Raw genomic sequence first — 18,374 nt, 5'->3', positions numbered from 1 at the left:
TGATAGTCGTAAAATATTGTACATACTAAATAGTGGACAAATTCCTAGTTCGTCTTACAATCACACATACATTCATACTCTATTTATGATCGATCTAACAACTTTCAAAACATAAACAGTACTTGGGATTATGACGATGAAACTTTCGATGCTATATTCGCGGCGGACATTAGTTTAAGACGAACTGTTAAACACGGTTTAGACACGGATTATACGAATGCATGATATATAAATTGAAAGAAATTGACTATGTAAATATTAATATAGTCTTGAATTAATGTTTGCAGCAAATGGAGTATTAACGGTTTTATTTTTTATGTTGTGGGAGTTATTAGGTTCACCACAGATGAAGCGTAAGAGTATGTACGATTATTATCGTTGGCTATTTGTTATCTATGATATCGTATGGTAATCTATCAAGAATGCAGTTGTCTTAAACTTTTGTCCGTTACTGTACACAGTTGCACGGTTGCGTACATGAAAATGTGCAATATACGTACTCGTAGATTTGCGTGTAAATAACATCTTATCTATGGTACAGTATTAGTCGTTATTTTTTGTTATATTAATATTCGGATAGAATGAAACCTGAGAAATTATTATTACTGTAAAGAATTATAAAAGTAGAGAACCTGAACAAACTCGATAAGTCGACCGAACGATAACATTGTGTCGGAAAACAAAAGAATCACGTACACGCGTCAGCGGTCGACAACTGCTGGCTGACTACTGCAACGAAAGTGTTAAAGTTCCCGCGTATCCGTGAACTAGAGACAGAGTTAAACAAATTTTATTCTCGAATAATAAACGTTAAACTTGTAAACTGGTTTTTGTCCACGGCTTCGTTCGCTCGAGTATTGGTTTAAAAAATTCGTTGTTAGATCCTAATTTACAAATGAATTTATGTCTAAAATTTGTATACGTTATTCGCAGATAAAATTTGCGAAACTTCGAATAGGTGGGCTCTAACCGCTAATCGATTTCCAATTTACGAAACGATCCCGGTATACCGCTCAAATTGCCCAAAGCAACGCGGCAATCTGGCGACGAAATCTCTATGTACATATCGTCGAGCGCTTTTATTTCGTCTCTTTGTTTCTTCAAGGTTTTCTTGAATTCGGCTGTAAAGAAAAAAAAAAAAAAAAAAAAATACGACACAGTTTGTAACGAAATTAAATCGACGCGCTTACGTACCGATCATTTCGGAGAGCGGCACGTCACCGCCGTATTCCTTTGGTAAGTTTGACGGTTCTATCACGGCCTTCAGCTCCTCCAGGCTCTTGTGTACCTAAACAACAAAACGAAAACAGGATCTGTAGATCGATAGATCGGCTCGAACGGGAACTGAATACAAAGACGCGCGTACCGAGATCCGTGCCCTCAACTTGTCGTTGAGGAGCGAGATGGCGAATTCGATGATCTTGGTCGCGCAGCTTGGAATATTAACAAAATGCGTTTCCTTGTGCCTCATGGGCGTGCTGTTTTGAATGCATCGTAACATGTTACGGATGTCCGTCAGGGACCACGCGCTGAGATGACCCATGGTTAATCCGGACTCGTCGTTGATGTACGTGTAACCGCGAACCTGGTTCTCCTCATCGTCCATCAGTGCCTCTACCACGAGACTGTGGGCGCGGGCCATTTGCGCGGACGTGAATTTGTACGGATCGAAGCGGCCTTAAACGTTAAACGAGAAAAGGGCGTACCGTGAATATGGCGCAACGGACGAGGGGAAAAGGCAGAAGGCGAACATTAACCCACAGTCAACGAACAAAGTATTTCTACGTTACTTTTTAACTCGTGTGTTGATCATCCGGAGGTGGGTAATAACGAACGATTCGTACATTTAAATCCTTTGATCCTTATGTTGGCAACCTCACAGATATATTAACGAAGGTTTCATTAACAAAAAATAAACAATAAATAAGTTTTACATTGTGTTATTCTTATTTATCCTTCATTCATTGTTTTTCTGGGAATTGAAGATAAACCGTGCTTTTTGCAGTTATTCGAAGATTTGCTGTATCTAATTGTACAGAGTGTCCCACGCAACTGGAACAGGCTATACCTCTTAAACGATTGGGAATAGAAAAAGATGTTATAAGTCAAAGTTAAATGGTGTCAGACGATGTATAATATGAAACTAATTTTATGCACTTATGTGCATTGATGCATCAGAAAAATGTAATGCAAATCAGAAACGGCGTATTCTGAAAAATGAACATTTTTAATCGACATAATGAATATACTGGTCCGTTGAAAATCCACGCCTCGGAAGGAACACTAACAATCAAATACGGTACTGTGTAAATGTTTGATGTGGAATTTTTGACAAATGGATTATCGGTCCACGTTTCTTTAACGGAACATTGACTGGTCAAAGATACCTAAACATTTATATTTGTAATTCACACTAACCCAGACATTTAAATAAAACTTATGGAGCGAAATGGATCAGTACACAAGGGCCGATCTTATGGCCACCAGATCTCACACCCCTCAACTTTTTTTTATGGGGATTTGTAAAAGATAGGGTGTATTCGCACCCCATTACTAATCTTGAGGAGCTCCAACAAACGCATCGTCAAGAAACGGATGGAAAGATGCTTGGGCTGCAATGGAGGACCGTTCGAACGCTTGCTGAGAGACCGAAATAATTCAGAGAACGTGCATAAAATTAGTTTCATATTACGCATCGTCTGATACCATTTAACTTTGACTTATAACATATTTTGCTATTCCCAACCGTTTAGAAAGTATAGCCTGTTCTAGTTGAGTGGGACACCCTGTAGAGTTGTACGGCGTAACATTTCGATTTTTGAAGTTTCAAAGGATTATCGGTTCGCAGAACAAATTTCTTCTCGAAAAATTCATTTTTCCCTAAAAATTGCAGCGTTCCAGATCACTGTGCGCTTGAAAGTCGACCATGCATCGTGTTGTGCACGGTTGTCCTAGATCGTTCGATGCTTACCGGCGCAAGAAAGTATCACTCGCCGACCGTGGCGATCGCGGTGCGGCAGCGGTACCAGGTAACCCGCGTCTACGATCGCTTCGATGTCCGGATCCTCGATGTCCAAGTTCCGGAACCAGTTCGGATACAGCTGTCTGATGGTCAAGTACCGTTCGAGCATCTCCTCCGCCATCGGTAGGCTGAATTTCTTGGTTCTGAGGAACCGTAGGAGGAACGCAGCGTCCGTTCTGCAACGTTTGATGGACGGATGTTTCTGGATCCAGTGTCTGAATTGGTCCAACATCTGTTCCCTCGTGGCATCGTCCTCTCTCAACTCGTCACGGGCGATCGTCTTCGTCGTTTCGTCGAGCGTGCACCCGTAATCCTCTTCTCGCAAATCGGCCATCCTCGTCGTCCCTGCGTCCGCTCGATCGACGATCACTAATTCTTCTTCGTGTTTTCGGCCTCCCCCTTCCTCCTGTACCTTAGTATCCGTGTCGCGTTCCCGTTTCAACTCGTTCGAATTTCAAGCGAGCACCCGACGATTACGAGACCCCGACGACTTCTTACGACATTTCTCGATTCTCCGTCCAGGAGAAAGTCCGACACCGATCTACTCGTGAGAGAATAGTCGTCCTCCGCGGTTCTCCGGCCGCCGCGCTTTCTATCGCACGAACACGCGCGCGCGCGCGCACGCGCCGAGACGTTCTCCTGGTACCTCGACACAACTGCTAAAACCGGGGCCTTGTACCGTTATTTCTCGATTATACCTTCGCAACCCCTACAGAAACCGAAATACAGAAATATCGGTACATTTGCCGGTAATTATAACCGATATACGGTTAAAATGCACGGTTAACTTTCACAAGATTTGGCACCCAATATTGCTCGATAAAGAAATAGGATGATTGTAACAGGAGAAAGCGAGACGCGGCACTTCGATAACGATAAAATAATTAATCGTACACAATGTACCAAACTTTACTTTCCGTAGTTCTCATGTTGTCTTTTTAAAAACAGTACCAATATTGTAAGGTATAATTGGGGAATAAAATGAAAGCGCAATGCATACTGAAACCAAATGTAAAACCAGTCTATTTCAAGGCCTTCAACAGCTGACAATAGATACTCCTAAAAACGGTACCGATGCATTGTTCAGAGTCTTGTCGGAAAACCCTGCAGTACCGAAACCGAAATATCGTATTCTAAAACGTTTACACGTTTAACCTGTCGTATAATAAAATAGCAGACTTGATAATAAAGGGGACGCGAAATATAAACAAACGAAGACTCGTTCGACAATGATACTGGTATTTACATTTCGGTTTTGTAAATCATACCAGTATCAAGTCCCTGGCTAAATCCATTGGACGTCCATTTCGCGCTTCTTGCACCGATCTGCGTTAGAGATACTTACTAACACCCCCGCCAATGTTTACGTTTCCTCTGCTCGAGTGATCGGCAGTATTTAAGAATTCGAATTGTATCAACTACGAGAAAAACGTCTCTGCCGTTCCTTTCCGCGTGAAATCCGTGCACTCGTTTCTAGTATCGCGCACTGAACCCGTGTATCGCGAAATTGTTCCTGTTCCAATTCGATTAGGCGCGCGAAAAGGTACGTTCGTCGTCGAGCAACCTGGACCGAAGTAAACCCGCTCGCCTGCTCGCGCGATCAATTTAAGGACGCCGCTCTTACCGCTCCTTCCGTTCTTCCCGTCGCGTCGCCTCGTTGCACGCGTCTTCCATCTCCTGTTTCCAAACACCTTGAGAACCGGCCGCCGCGTCGCACCTCTCCTCGCCCACACGCAGCGAGCCAAGTTTCCTCGGTGTACGCGCGATCCTAACGAAAATCAATTATTAACCCGTTAAACGAAAAAGTAATTGCTGACCGACTTACGCCGAGGCGCGCGAGCGGCGACGATCGCCTGACGAATCGTAAGTTGCTTTGTCTCCCGGAAAAGTTTTAATCGCGGTGTCCGTTTTACGAGCAAAGCGGCGGTTCGCTACAAAGATTCACTTTCTTCTCGCAATCCTACGTTTTACTTTCACCGTAGGTCCACTTTCGATCGCTTCGATGAGCAATGAGGCTGTCCTGTTCTCTTGTCGCCCCATGGCTGGGTAGGGACCCGACGAAATGATTTATGAGAAAAGTATGGTAATCGCTCGAAAAGCGACGAATTTTCTGATCGACGCAGTGGACTCGCCGAGCACATCATAAACATACGTTTTTTTACAGTGTTTTTAATGTTAATTTCTCTACGTAATTTGCATATTAGGATATCACGCAAATGATGTCCGTCGCTGTCCATCTTCAATATTAATTTTAAAGCAATTTTAATAGATTGTCTATTTTCAGTCTTAAAATAGACTGCCTTAGTCTTAACTAAAAATACAATTTCAATACAGCTCTTAGGTCTAAATTAAGAAAAAGTGTTTTTAAAGTACTATTTAATTTTAATGATCTTATACGAGAGACCTTTAAACTTTTAAACCTGGATTTATGATGCGGTCGCCTAGCACGTGCCACTGTTGAGGGACAGCTGTAGGCACTATTCACGAATTTAATTAACTCCCGCAGCGAGGGACAAAGGCCCTAGAAGAGGCCCATTGTCGGTAACCTTCCTCCGTTCTAGCGATCACGTATACTTCTGGCGTCCTACTACCTTGCCCTCGATGGCAATTGACGTAACACGAATCTACGAGGACGCCTGTAGTGGTTGCTAAACACACAACCCCGGACTTAAATGGGACTTGTCCGCAACGTGGTTCAATCCTGCTCGCGCCACAGTAGCTGGCAGCGTACTATCGGGAAAACAGATCCTTAAGGAATATAAGCTACGGTTTCCCAATCGAGACGCCAGCCATAACGACGAAATTTCTATAAATTTCTATGCTACTATTTTGTATGAACGTTCCTGTTCCTAAAGCGAGAACAGAGTTTGTTTACATGCACATGTTTCATGGTAATGGCACTAACATATATCTATAGAATAAGTGAACATTTGGTATTAAACGATGGTGTCTTTGTAGAAATTTCGTCCACCGTAGCTCTCAAGAGTAAAACTCCTCGAGTGGACATCGAGCATCATCTACACGTGACTAGCGTTTCTTAGCGCCCGCCAGATTACATAATCAACTGTATGTCACGATGTTTCTGGGCACGGTGAAAGTTACGCTTCGAATGTGCTCCTATAGCCCGCGTACCTTTCTACTTTTTCTTATATTGCCACTTCGATATCGTGCCGACGTGTCCGCGCTTTCTCGACTTGGCGAATCAAAAGCGCCGGAAGCGATCCGCTAGCAATACGATTAACTATTATTGTAACGTCTTTATTACACGAATAAGGAAAGTGTACACAAACGCAGTGCGTTTCATAACATGTGGTATTTGAATTAACGGCGAACAGGCGATATAAAAACAATAGAACAAATTCATACGAACAATGTGTCCCGTTTGATACTGTCCTAGTAATTTTTGTACCTCTAATTCTTACAAGGGACGATCCCCAACCCAGAAATACAAATTTTTAAACTGGGGATACATAAGACATATCACTATGTATCCCCCATTACATCCCGTATCATATGTCATGTAGGACATATGACAATGACGTAAATATTCCAATATACACAAGTATCCCAAAGACGGAAAAATTTCTTCCATTTTGCTTTGTCGTCGGTCTCGGTTGAGATAGCGAATTTTTCAATATTCCTAAAGTTCACATTTGCCAGTTGCATCGTAAATATTGATTTTTTGGTCTGTGATCGACAGTCATTCTAAACTGGTTTTATATTTGGCACAGGTGCGAGAGTATTAATTTACATAGCCACGTGTAATTTTTTTTTTGCAAGTTTCTAGATTGCGAACAAATTTGCGCAATAATTGTGGACCTCGAAATATTTAAAGATTATTTCAAATATTCAATAAATATATATAAATCTTTCGACAGAAAACATGTCGAATGTCGACAAGACAAGCAATCTGTAAGTTCATTCGAGCGAAGTAAACGACACGTTCAATTTTCGATTACGTCAAACAGGAAGCGAAAGTAATTTCCGCGATGACATTCTTTCCAATCTTTATGCGTTCTTGGTTTCAGTCTTGTCAGGAGTTATGGTTGATCTAGATGATTTTCTACGACAGATTCAAGAATTCAGTAATAATGATAGTATTCAAACCTACGTGTGTTTATAAGTGTTTGTAAAACATAGATTTTAGCTTTTTTTCTTCATCGATCTTGTCTCTGACTGCAAACGTACGATTTATAACAGAAAAGAGAACGTACGTGAGTCAGCGATCGAATGGGAAAGGTTGTCCTTCGCGTAACGTTCACCTCTGTTTCGTAATATCGCGGAGACGTGAGAAAACGTCTAGCGGTAATAGTATTGGTGCGGGTGGGAAGGTCAGAAAAGGCATATTACACTTTCTTTTCGAACAATATGTAATTGGCGCGTAACGTATGCGTACATTCGTGGAGAATGACATCGAACGAATTCGATGGGACAACACGTTTTGCTCGATACGTTTTCACCGATCGTTTGTACAGTATCGCGTATCCGTCCGTCGAGGGACGTCGAGTCCTATGATGGTCGTTTCGCGCGTACCATCGTGATTCGAGATCCATCGATCGGAACTATTTGGCCTTCGGATACGATACGCGATAAGTTTTCAAGCGTATGAATATACATGTGTATTTCTATGGATGCATATTATACAGAATCGTTGAGATACAGTGATCTCTCGCTTAAAGATAGAATTCTAGCACCGGACAAAAGAAACAAAACTACCCCCACCGCTGCTTATTTTCCTCCGGTTCAACCGATTCGATAGCAATAGGTCTTTCAATAAATTAAATCATTTTTTAAATCTTGATTTCGACGCGTGTATAGAAATAACTTAAGGGGTAAAAATCGGTGACAATTTTTAAAAATAATGCTTTCCTTTTTGAAAATATCAAATCCCACTATTGGACTTGGGCCTGAAAAGTCTTAATCTGGTCTTGCTTATATGAGATTCATAGGGATCGTATTACTTCTTCTATTTTTTCCATAGCATTCGAAGATTTGGGCAACCACGTGTTTCTAATCTCTTTTATTCTTTCACAAGTCTCTAGAGTTCTTTTTCTGGATTTGATTAAAACCAAAAATAAGATAGAAACTTATCGCAATCCTTGATACGAAGTAGAATCTTCGGTTCTGCTGATTATCCAATATAATAGATAAAAGAAACAATGATGTCCAATTTTAGTTTGAAGAATCAATATTCTCTTTTTCTCTATATGTATACTGTAATTACCTTGTTTTTTTGTTGTTCAACGCGCATTGCATATATATATTTCTTTTAGGTTAAAAAGACATATTATACTTCAATATTCTCAACAGGACAAGAAAGAAAGAGAAATTTTTCTCCGCGTGGACCCAATTTTCAATCTTTAAGCGAGGGGTTACTGTACGCAACGCGAAGAGTCTGGCGCGCGTCTCGAAGTGTTCTCCAGTTTTGCCCATTACGTTCCGTTGTCACGAAAGCTCCAACGCGCCCAGTACCCAACGAATCATCTCAGAATAACGTTGTCGAATGTCAGGTCCCTGCTGTCGCGTTGCGTAGTCGATTTTTTGAACGGATTCCAGGGTAGTTTTTTAGCTACGTGAGCAGTGGTAACGGAACCGGCGGGACTCGGTTGACCGGAAGAGACGCCGGAAGAGCTGCCCGCCGAAACGCTTCCCCTGTCTTGTTGATTGGTCTTACCTGGCCTCTGAAATTGGTAGGTGTATCAAGTTAGGTGGCCACCCTTTTGAGTCCATGACAGAGAAAATGCGTAAGTGCACGAACGATCAATTCTGTATATATGTGAAAAAATTAGTCGTGATAAAAAAAGCACATTATAAGTACACTAACGATTGTTGAAGTTGTCACAAAGTTGCACAATCTCCAGCAGTACAAATTCTCGTAACAGATTTGTCTTATGAAATTTAATGTATGTAGTCATATCTCAGACTTACGCTCTACGCGACTGGCTTACTTATTTTTTATTTGTAAAATGTTTTCAAGCTTAATTTATAATTAAATTTTGTGTTATTAGATGGAAATTTATATTTTTATTTATAGATTCTTATTCTACGCAGAAGAATAAACTTATTATGACTGTGCTAAATAAGGAAATCGTACGAAATAATCTAGAAGAAGCGATGCGTTTAATTACTTCGAGGATAGGTGGGCAATTTACTTATCCATTAAGAATTTTATAAAGAAATATTAAACGATGCTGGCCGTTCGTAGATCTGTACCTTCAAATAATTTCTATCCATCGGTGTGACCAGCTTCAAGTTGATAAAATCCCCCGATTGCTTGATTAGTCGCACCACCTGTTCGTGTGACGCCCATTTTACGTCTCTGTCGCCAATGCCTACTATGAAATCGCCTTCCTTCATTCCACCTAACTGAAAAGGAAGAACAAGATCATTTATTACGTAGAACCCTTTTTGGTTCTGCTATGATTCACGTCACACCGATGATTTCCAAACTTTCTGAAACACCCCCTAAAAAAGATTAGAAATTCCATGTTCGACATACATAGACAACAATTTTTGACAGGACTTTACAGGATTCAGAAGCTAAAAATAGGACTCGTGAGTTTTGACGAGGTTACATAATGTATGACACATTTTAAATTAAGTAGCATCCAATTGTCTGAAAATAAAATGTAGACCTCGTAGAAAATTTCAGAAATTTGGTCTGGCAGTCAACGTGTTAACCGAAGATGGTGCACATGCTTACGTCTGCCAGCGAATTGTGATCTACCGCAGCTATTATCACGGGAGCGTCGCCGCGAACGCTAAAACCGAATCCTTCGCCGTCCGGACCTCTTTGAAGCTGTATCAATCGCGGTGCAGTCCAATGCCTTTTGGCAGAGAATATAGCTACCGGACCTAAGGATCTGAAAAGATCGTCCACTCCATGTTGGCCAAAATCTGGATGCGTGATGTTTAATTGAAACTTGGTGGATGCTTGAAAAAAAAAAAAAAAATATGGAAATAACAGATGATGATGAGAAGCCATTGATCGAAGACACTTTTGCAGGAGGAAATATGCAGAAATATATATATGCTCATTGTCTTTCGCTTCCCTTACCAATAATATCAGGAGGATCCAGCAACCCTCGAAAGTCATCTTCGTCCCCGATACCGTTATAACTCTCCACTGTCGATTCCTGTACTTTCTTCAAAACTTTGGCGAGCGCCTGTTTCGCTTTGAGGTCTCTGCACATCCTCTGCAGCCTTTGGCTTTCCTCGTGAAGGACTAGCGCCTCTCTCAGATGCGCCTTTCCTGAAGCAACCGGTTATCTCTCAACACTGAAGTTTAAAACTAACTGGCCGAACATTTGACGAGGCAGATACTAATGCACACTAGAAGCTTTTATATTTTAAAATGAAACCAAATAAATTATAATTCAAAATAGACCAAATGTGGCCCTGTTTCAGACTTATTTTAATAACGATCTTCTAATTCAAAGTGTTTGATGGACTTAATTTTTCGTCAAGAAGCAAGGAATTACTGTACTCTGTTCACCCGTGCATCGCGACACGCACCTAACAGTTTCCTCTCGTTCTCGTCTCGCGGTAGAATCACGTCTAATTGAGTTTTTCCATCGCTTTTCTGTGCATGCTCGAGCGCGAGCCTCGTTTCCGCCCGCCACTCGGAGATCGACCGATCGAACAACCCGAGCGCGAGATGCTTGTGAGCGAGAGCCAAGTGATGTTCGCGCTTCACCAAGATCAGCGAAATCCAAGTCTCTGGGACGTAGTCGCGGACCGGCTCGCGCGAGATGAGTCCGTGAACGTCGTTGTAGACCGCTGCCACCTGGACAATCGATGATCGTTCTCAAGCAAAAATTGACGAAATTTATAATAATTATGCTTGACGCAACAAACTGACAAATAGAATCGAAAGAATACGTAAAATAGAATGTATGTGCGCGGGCAAAAGTAATACAAGTAAATGTGTACTTAAGATATTAAACATTCATTCGCTCAACGCTCGCAACTTACACTTGTCGACATTCTCAAGACTTTCTTACATGAATTATTGTACGATTCACACACTTATACACGCTATAAACAGTATCGCGAGCCTCTCGACGGGTGAGAATAAAATGTTTTCTAGAAGTATTTAGATTTTTCAAAATGATCAAGAATTTCTTAACTCTGTGTTGCAACATGCAATAAGATTTGAAGTCCATTAGGAGTACGATCGCGTACCTGTGACGCCTCCTGCGCGAGGTCTAGAGAAACGTCCACGTTCCTCCCATCCCCCGACTGAAGCTCCAGCTTTTCGAACAAACATTCCCTCGCTTGCGCCTGAAAAATAGAACGGTCGAGCGTTAATTCTTCAATTGGAGTGCGTCTTTTGAACCCTGAAGCAATGCTTCCAAAACGTTGGAACAACTCCGTAAGAGTATGCCTCATACTCAAAAGCCTCGTTAGTAAAACCTACACGACGCGAAAATCCAAAAATCTCTGATTACAAAAGCGTCGTTACCAGCATCAGTTGAACGAGCATCTCGAGCATGTCCGGCCCCAGGTCCATGCTTGGCGCGTTGGTAAAGTTTTCGTGTATGTAACGAAAGGTACCGGCGGCTCTTAGGAATGCATCGATCGCCTGGTCCAGCCCACGAGCCGTCTGACGATCTTGTTTTGCGGCCAATTGGGTATAAAGGCCGCCTGCGTTGAACAACACGGACGCTTTCTCGAACGCGACGGTCCTTTGGCAGCTAGGGACGCCCGTCAATGAGTCGAACCATTCGAAATAAATACCGAGGCTACGATCCGGCGGGAAGAATCGTCTCTCCACGAAGTAAAGTTGATTGTAGTAGCGCAGTAGCAACGCAATGCCGGCCGCGTCCCTCGTCGGTGTTCGGGTCGCCTGTAAAATGGCGCGCGTTAGCTTCCATTCTGTTATCGGTGTGCTAGAGCCTGTGTCTTGCAACGATCGAGAGACGGATTTATAAAATGTAAAATGCGTTTCGGGATCTCGATGGCTCGAGCCATACGCACACCTTCAACAAGATGGATCGATTCGCTAGCTCACCTGCCTAGTTTCCATGAGGTCCGCAATGGCTTCCTCGTAGTTTCCACCATCCTCGCTGTAATGCTCGAGAATAAAGTCCTGCGGAAAGGGAACAAAGCAAAGAGGCTGGGTGATTTATCGAGTAAAAGTAGTGAGATTTTTGTTTTTATACCGATTGATCGAAATACTGGCGCGGCGAAAGCGATCGAGTTAAATCGATGGCTGCTTAGCGACCGCGGGCGCTTCGGTTGGCACGATACGCGTTCACCGTGTTGGACGGTCAAGCCAAAAATGTCACGGATCACGCTAGATCTCATACGAAAGCGTTCGGAGCATAACGAGGGCGAGATATGCACGCTCGAGGAGATCGCGCTGCATCAGGAAAACATCGAGAAGATCGAGCTGATCGACCGAACCTGCAAGGACTTGAGGATTCTGTTGTTGCAGAACAACCTCATCGCGAAGATCGAGAATCTGGCCAGATTGAAGAGGCTCGAGTATCTGAACCTGGCGCTGAACAATATAGAAGTGATCGAGAACTTGGAGGGTCTCGAGAACTTGAAGAAGTTAGATCTGACGGTCAACTTTATCGGCGATCTACGGGGCGTCGAAAGATTAAGGTAAACCCTTAACGTTGGGACCCTTTGTGGATTTAAATTAGGTATTTTACTGGGTAATATTGAAATTATCTAATAAGTCCATTCGCGTTTTCTCGTGAGGAAATATGGTACAGCCAATCTTTTGTGATTTTCCTATTACATGCTCGGTTGAGTTTCCGTCGTTCGTGGCAGATGCAACGAACATTTGGAGCAGCTTTTCCTGATGGGGAACCCGTGTGCGGATTATGACGGATACAGGAAATATGCGATAGCGACGCTGATGCAACTGAAGGAATTGGACGGTACGCCGATCGAACGATCCGAGCGCATCAAAGCGTTGCAAGCCTGCGCTCGGATCGAAGGAGAGATCATCAGGAGTTGCGCGAGGTACGAGAAAACCAGGAAAGCGGAAATACTTGCTTATCGCGAGAAGACGGGCACAGAAACGATCAGGGTAAGCGTGCGTGTCAAGGTCTGGTATTTTCATCTAAAAATTAGGGTTCTTTATTAGGAATTTTTTGTTTTTCCCATGAAAGTGATGAAAGTAATTAAAAGCTCACCTTAAGAATGACTGAAACGATAGAAAAACGTTTGTTATTGCGTTCTAGATCATGAAAAATGGTCAACTATTAATTAATTAACATCATTTTTTGAGAGAACGATTGAGTTCCGATCTATGGTTCCTTTGGCACTTCTTATTCTCTCGACGAGTAGAAAACCTTAAAAAAGTCAGTCAAGGAGATGTAAAATCACGCTATGGTGGTCGTGACACATAATTTTTATACACCCTGTACAGTAGAATGTTTCCTTAAGACGGAAATGGACTATTGTCACGTCACGTAAACGTACTTTCGAGCGAGTGAAATTGTTTATAAGATGCATATACTATTGTCCGTCCATCATGTAGATTAAGCATGGGTAAACAGAAAACATAATTCTAGCAATGTCGTCTTCGTAAAGAATTATTCACCGGATACTGATACAATAGAATTTACACAAACTATTATTTATGAATGAAAATAGAACGTCAATTATTGAAACATTGGTGAACAATAATTTAGCGGGGCCGAAAACAAAGTGGAAGTTGAAGGAAAACGAGTAAAGAATTTAAATCCAACCTTACTTTATCGAGAGAAGAAAACAAATAACTTATGTAACACGAGAGAAATATCTAATCCCGTATCTTCCCATGCTGCTTGTCGAATATTCTGATCTCTATAATTACTTCACATTGTATGGCAGAGTTCGTGCATACGCATTTTCTACTAGAAGCAATTCCTCCATCATTTATGGCCTATGGTTCACATAAGCGGGTTTCACCTAGGGACTATTCAAATGATATTCGAATATTATTATTTGAATATTATACATTCTAACAATTCAATATAGCATGCTTAATATTAAGTTTCTTTAACTTTTTTCTAAAAGGTGTTATAGTTCCTTTGTAAAGAATTTCCAAACAAAATAAAAAAAATGCATTTCATACTAGAATACTTAAAAGTAATTTTTACAGTTTTTGCTAGCATCTCACGTGTTCGCAGGAAGTGAATGATACTGAAGATGAGGAAGAAGAAAACGAACAATTTTGGAAGCAGCCCAGCCATCACACGCCGGAAGAGCGAATCGCAATCGCCGAGCGGTATCAGCGCAGGGAAGAAAGAAGAAATCGGAAAAACCAAAGGAACGAACCACGAACCTACAAACCAAAGTTGTTCAGTCCAGAGGGGAAACCGTACAACGTGAACCAACCGAAGGTACCGTTCAAGCTGAACGACGATGAGTACAGCTGCGTCGTTTTAGAAGTCACCGTGTACAAGTGCGTTTAACATTTGATTTACGATTTCATATTCCATACTTAAAGTTACTGAACTCATGAATATTATTTATTAGCAATTTACCACCATTTATTAGTTGAATTTGATTAATCTTTTTGGCACTATCGATGGATATACAGGGTGTTCGGCGGCCCCTGGGAAAAATTTTAATAGAGGATTCTAGAAGCCAAAATAAGACGAAAATCAAGAATACCAATTTGTTGATGGAGGCTTCGTTAAAAAGTTATTAATAATTAAATTCAAAAATTTCAAATCGTTCTGGAAAAATTATTTTCGGTTGCAGGGGTCAATTACAATCATTTTTGGTCAATAGACATACCACTGAAATCTTGCGCATTTTCGAGAAAAAAATTCAGTACGGGTGGAACTTTACACGTTAATAACTTTTTAACGAATCCTCGATCAACAAATTGGCATTCTTGATTTTCGTCTTATTTTGGTCCCTAGAATCTCCCATTAAAATTTTTCCCAGGGGTGGCCGAAAACCCTGTATACCTTTGTTATTCATCGTACAATGCTACTTTTTCTTCTTCATATACTTTTAAATGTTCCAATCACTTTCTTCTCCTCTACAAGAAAGTATCAAGGGACTTACACCTTAAAATTACCACAGTCCCTGGTCATCAAATTAGGACCAACTGCAAAAAAATTCAATTCAAAGTTCCAGAACTCGTTCTAACCTTCTACTTATTGTTCCTAAGCCCGACTTTGTTTCGATTGGTGTTCAAGGGATGAAATCCCCCTTTAAAGAGGGACTGACAAAGAGTACAAATTTCTTGAACCTGCAGCCTTCAGAATGTCAGCCATTCATTGTTGGCAGCATCGAAAAGTATAATTATTTCTCGACTTCTAGGTACCTAGACACTCAATATGTCGACGTGGACGTGCAACCAGAGTACGTTCGGGTCACGATAAAAGGAAAAGTGTTGCAATTGACTCTTCCCTGCGAGGTATCAGTGGACGGTAGCACCGCTGAAAGGAACACTATTAACGGCAAGCTGGTGGTGACGATGCCACGCTTGAATCCGTTGCCAACCATCGGAACCCGAGGTACAAGTTCCGGTGAGAAAGTCTCGAAAGAAAAGAAACGTGATCGTTCGACGGAACAACGATCATCGATGACTATGCGGCAATACCTAGAGATCGGCCCGGTTACGGACGATCTAGATTTTTCGAGGATCGTTGGTCGAAGAGACTCTTCCGTCCGGGCAGTTGAACCGCCCCCTGGCGTAATAGAAACCGGAAGCGACGAATACGAGGATCCGAACGTGCCGCCATTGGAATAATTTACGCCGTAGGATGCTCACCTTAAACGGATCTCGAAAGTCGATATCTTTGGTTTCCTTCAGACCCAGAGGTATCATCGGCATCGCTGGTTCCACGCTAGAAACGGATACGATCGTTAGATCATTGTCGATCTTCATAAATCGAGTCGAGAAGATTCTGCTACTGACCTGTCGACATTCTGATAGAGCTCGACCGAGCTGTTCAGCTCGGCGAGTTGTTCCTTCAGCAACTGCAGATTAGAGTTGACGAAGCTCAGCTCCAGAGCAACCGTTTCCCGGAGCTTCCGGTTCGTGGTAGCCCTAGATAAGAAATATCGTTGATTGTAATGTACAAAATATTATATTTTCCGATATTAGTTTTGTAGATTGCGACGATATTGGCAATTGTATATAATATTGTTAAATTCAATTAAATATCACTGATAAAATTAAATAATAATTTTATCTCCCCTTGTCTTAAATATAATTTACTTCACCGAAATAACCGTATCTTCGACAATTTTTAATATTTGTACTCGAAAAAAAATTGTTTATATTTGTCAAATTAAAACAATTGATGCCTGGACTAGAATATCCCTTCGAATAAATTGCTTTTTGCTGCTGAAATTGTCAATAATTTTGATCGTCCTATACATGATCACTGGACCCCGGGTTTTGTTTCTTACTTGAACAGATTTTCCGCGCCGGCTCGCAACCTGAGTTCCTTGTTTATTTCCTGGTTCAGTTTGCTCCGTTTGTTCTGCAACTTTCCCCTGCAAGTCGCCACTCTTGGATCGGAGCCCTGTGCAACATCAAATAAAACGTACGACGTTATAAGATGCGATCGGTCGCGTGCACGAACGAGAGAAGCTTTGGAGGGGGTCGTAGATGGGTCCGCGGGAGCCTCACGCCAATTAAACCGAACGACGAACACACGGAAGCGGCTGCGACGGATATAATACACCGAAGAACGAATTAACACATTGACCGCTATAGTGTCGATTGACGATATAAATTTATATACAATTTACAAACAATTCACGGACTATTCGACACATTGTGCGTCGGTTAAATATCTGTAATGTGATTTTCCAATACTCGACTACAGTTGCGGACAGGTAGGGAAATCGGATATGAATTAAATTTAATCAAAGTACTGTAACTATTATGCACTTAAGTTTTATATGTTATATATCTTTATGGTACATAGATTATTTAGCGAATAATTGAAATTAATATTTGTGTTGAAATAAATAAGTGGATATGTAATAAAATATATAAAAATATAAAATCAATATTTAGGATGACCACTCTTTGCTGCTGTAATTACTTTTAAATATCGTGGAATAGTATTTATCAACATTTTCAAATGTCAATTGTAAATATTTAAAGCAATCGTTCTTGTTTAGCAGTTTGCTAATTGCACGCTTGAATTCAGTACGCTCCATAAGTTTTCGATTAGATTCAAATATGTTAAATAATCTATACACAATAAAGATATGTAATATATAAAACTTAAGTGCACAATAGTTATACTACTTTGGTTGAATTTAATTTGTACTTATTCCCTTTACCTGTCTATTTAATTCTGTTCTTAAACACTACGTGTACGTCCCCAGAGTAGTAAACGCGTTAAACGAATTGTCATGGCTGAATCGTATGTCACACTTCTTTGGCCTGAAGAAACTTCTCTCCAGTTTTCTTCGTTAGATTTATAAGAAAGTGTTTTCTGTTAATTACCATCTATCTTACGTTTCTAACATAATATAGTGGAAAGTGAAACGTAGAATGCGAAGGAAAACGATTATTTTCGCCGCTTAAACGATCAGATTGAACAGAGATCGTTCCTAAAAGCGTATTTATCGCTACTTATCGATTATGGGGTACACATCGAACACTGCCCCCGATTGGTTCGGATAAACGAGGTTCCACCGTTTAGTATATTACATAGCAATCGTATGTACGTACAGTACAGAGAAAAGAAAAGGTCGAGTATGGGCTAGGAAAATCTCGTGCGCGCCGCAAATCGGAAACAAGATGGCTGCTGTGCGCTCGTATGTTTCTCACCCCGAAGTATTTTCTCGCCGACGAGGGTTCTCGCAAAATTTCTACGTCCTCCGACCGCGAAGGGGAAGCTTTTCCTATCCGCGAAAATCGCGATGGCGTCTGCTTAGGCGGCAACGGTTCATTTTCGCAGTCCGTCCTCTTCTCCCGTCCGTCCAACGGGGTCGCTGTCGATGCGCGATTCTTCGACAGAGGCGCATAGTAAGCCCACTTCAACATAGTACTAGCTCTCGCGGCCGCATCTCGTTCGTCTCTTGCTCACGATCTGTCCCGTCTCCGCTTCGGAGGAACGTCGCTCAGCGTGATGCTGCGAATCGAAAAGTCGCTTTTTCTTCGATGATCGAAGACGAGAGGGGTCAAAAGAGAAGACGAACGCGGCGCGCGAACAACGTCCTTCTGGTCCTGGTTGCGCGATACTATTACCGCGTTCGACTTCGTGTCACCGTAACCGCGTTCCGGTCCGCAGGAGCCTAACCACGGATCTTCGATTCCGAGGGGATAAATGTGCCGCGATACGATTCGATCGGCGTTCTTCTCGCGACATAGTTACGCGATTCAAAATTAATCTGTAGCCTTACGATTAGTTCAGTCCAAGCT

General features: G+C 41.7%; 2 protein-coding genes across 2 annotated transcripts; one reads left to right on the top strand and one right to left on the bottom strand.

The window, feature by feature from the left end:
• Window positions 1-151: 151 nt before the first annotated feature.
• LOC143346154 (rhophilin-2-like) lies at window positions 152-18,365 on the bottom strand. The gene is made up of 16 exons (XM_076773965.1): window positions 17,781-18,365; window positions 16,400-16,515; window positions 15,903-16,034; window positions 15,756-15,831; window positions 12,036-12,113; window positions 11,487-11,870; window positions 11,207-11,305; window positions 10,538-10,808; window positions 10,080-10,274; window positions 9,726-9,955; window positions 9,215-9,388; window positions 4,390-4,399; window positions 2,972-3,340; window positions 1,367-1,677; window positions 1,195-1,288; window positions 152-1,121 (listed from the first exon to the last, which is right to left on the bottom strand). Exons 1-16 carry the CDS (start codon window positions 17,994-17,996, stop codon window positions 973-975), a joined length of 2,904 nt encoding a protein of 967 aa, XP_076630080.1. The 5' UTR covers window positions 17,997-18,365; the 3' UTR covers window positions 152-972.
• Tilb (touch insensitive larva B) lies at window positions 12,306-15,825 on the top strand. The gene is made up of 4 exons (XM_076773966.1): window positions 12,306-12,634; window positions 12,806-13,067; window positions 14,137-14,429; window positions 15,302-15,825. Exons 1-4 carry the CDS (start codon window positions 12,306-12,308, stop codon window positions 15,732-15,734), a joined length of 1,317 nt encoding a protein of 438 aa, XP_076630081.1. The 3' UTR covers window positions 15,735-15,825.
• Window positions 18,366-18,374: the final 9 nt, after the last annotated feature.

The sequence above is a fragment of the Colletes latitarsis genome, chromosome 10, assembly GCF_051014445.1.
Source record: "Colletes latitarsis isolate SP2378_abdomen chromosome 10, iyColLati1, whole genome shotgun sequence".
Taxonomy (NCBI): Eukaryota; Metazoa; Arthropoda; class Insecta; order Hymenoptera; family Colletidae; genus Colletes; species Colletes latitarsis.
Note: the sequence above shows the minus strand (reverse complement) of the source record. Positions and strands in the feature narration are given on the sequence as shown.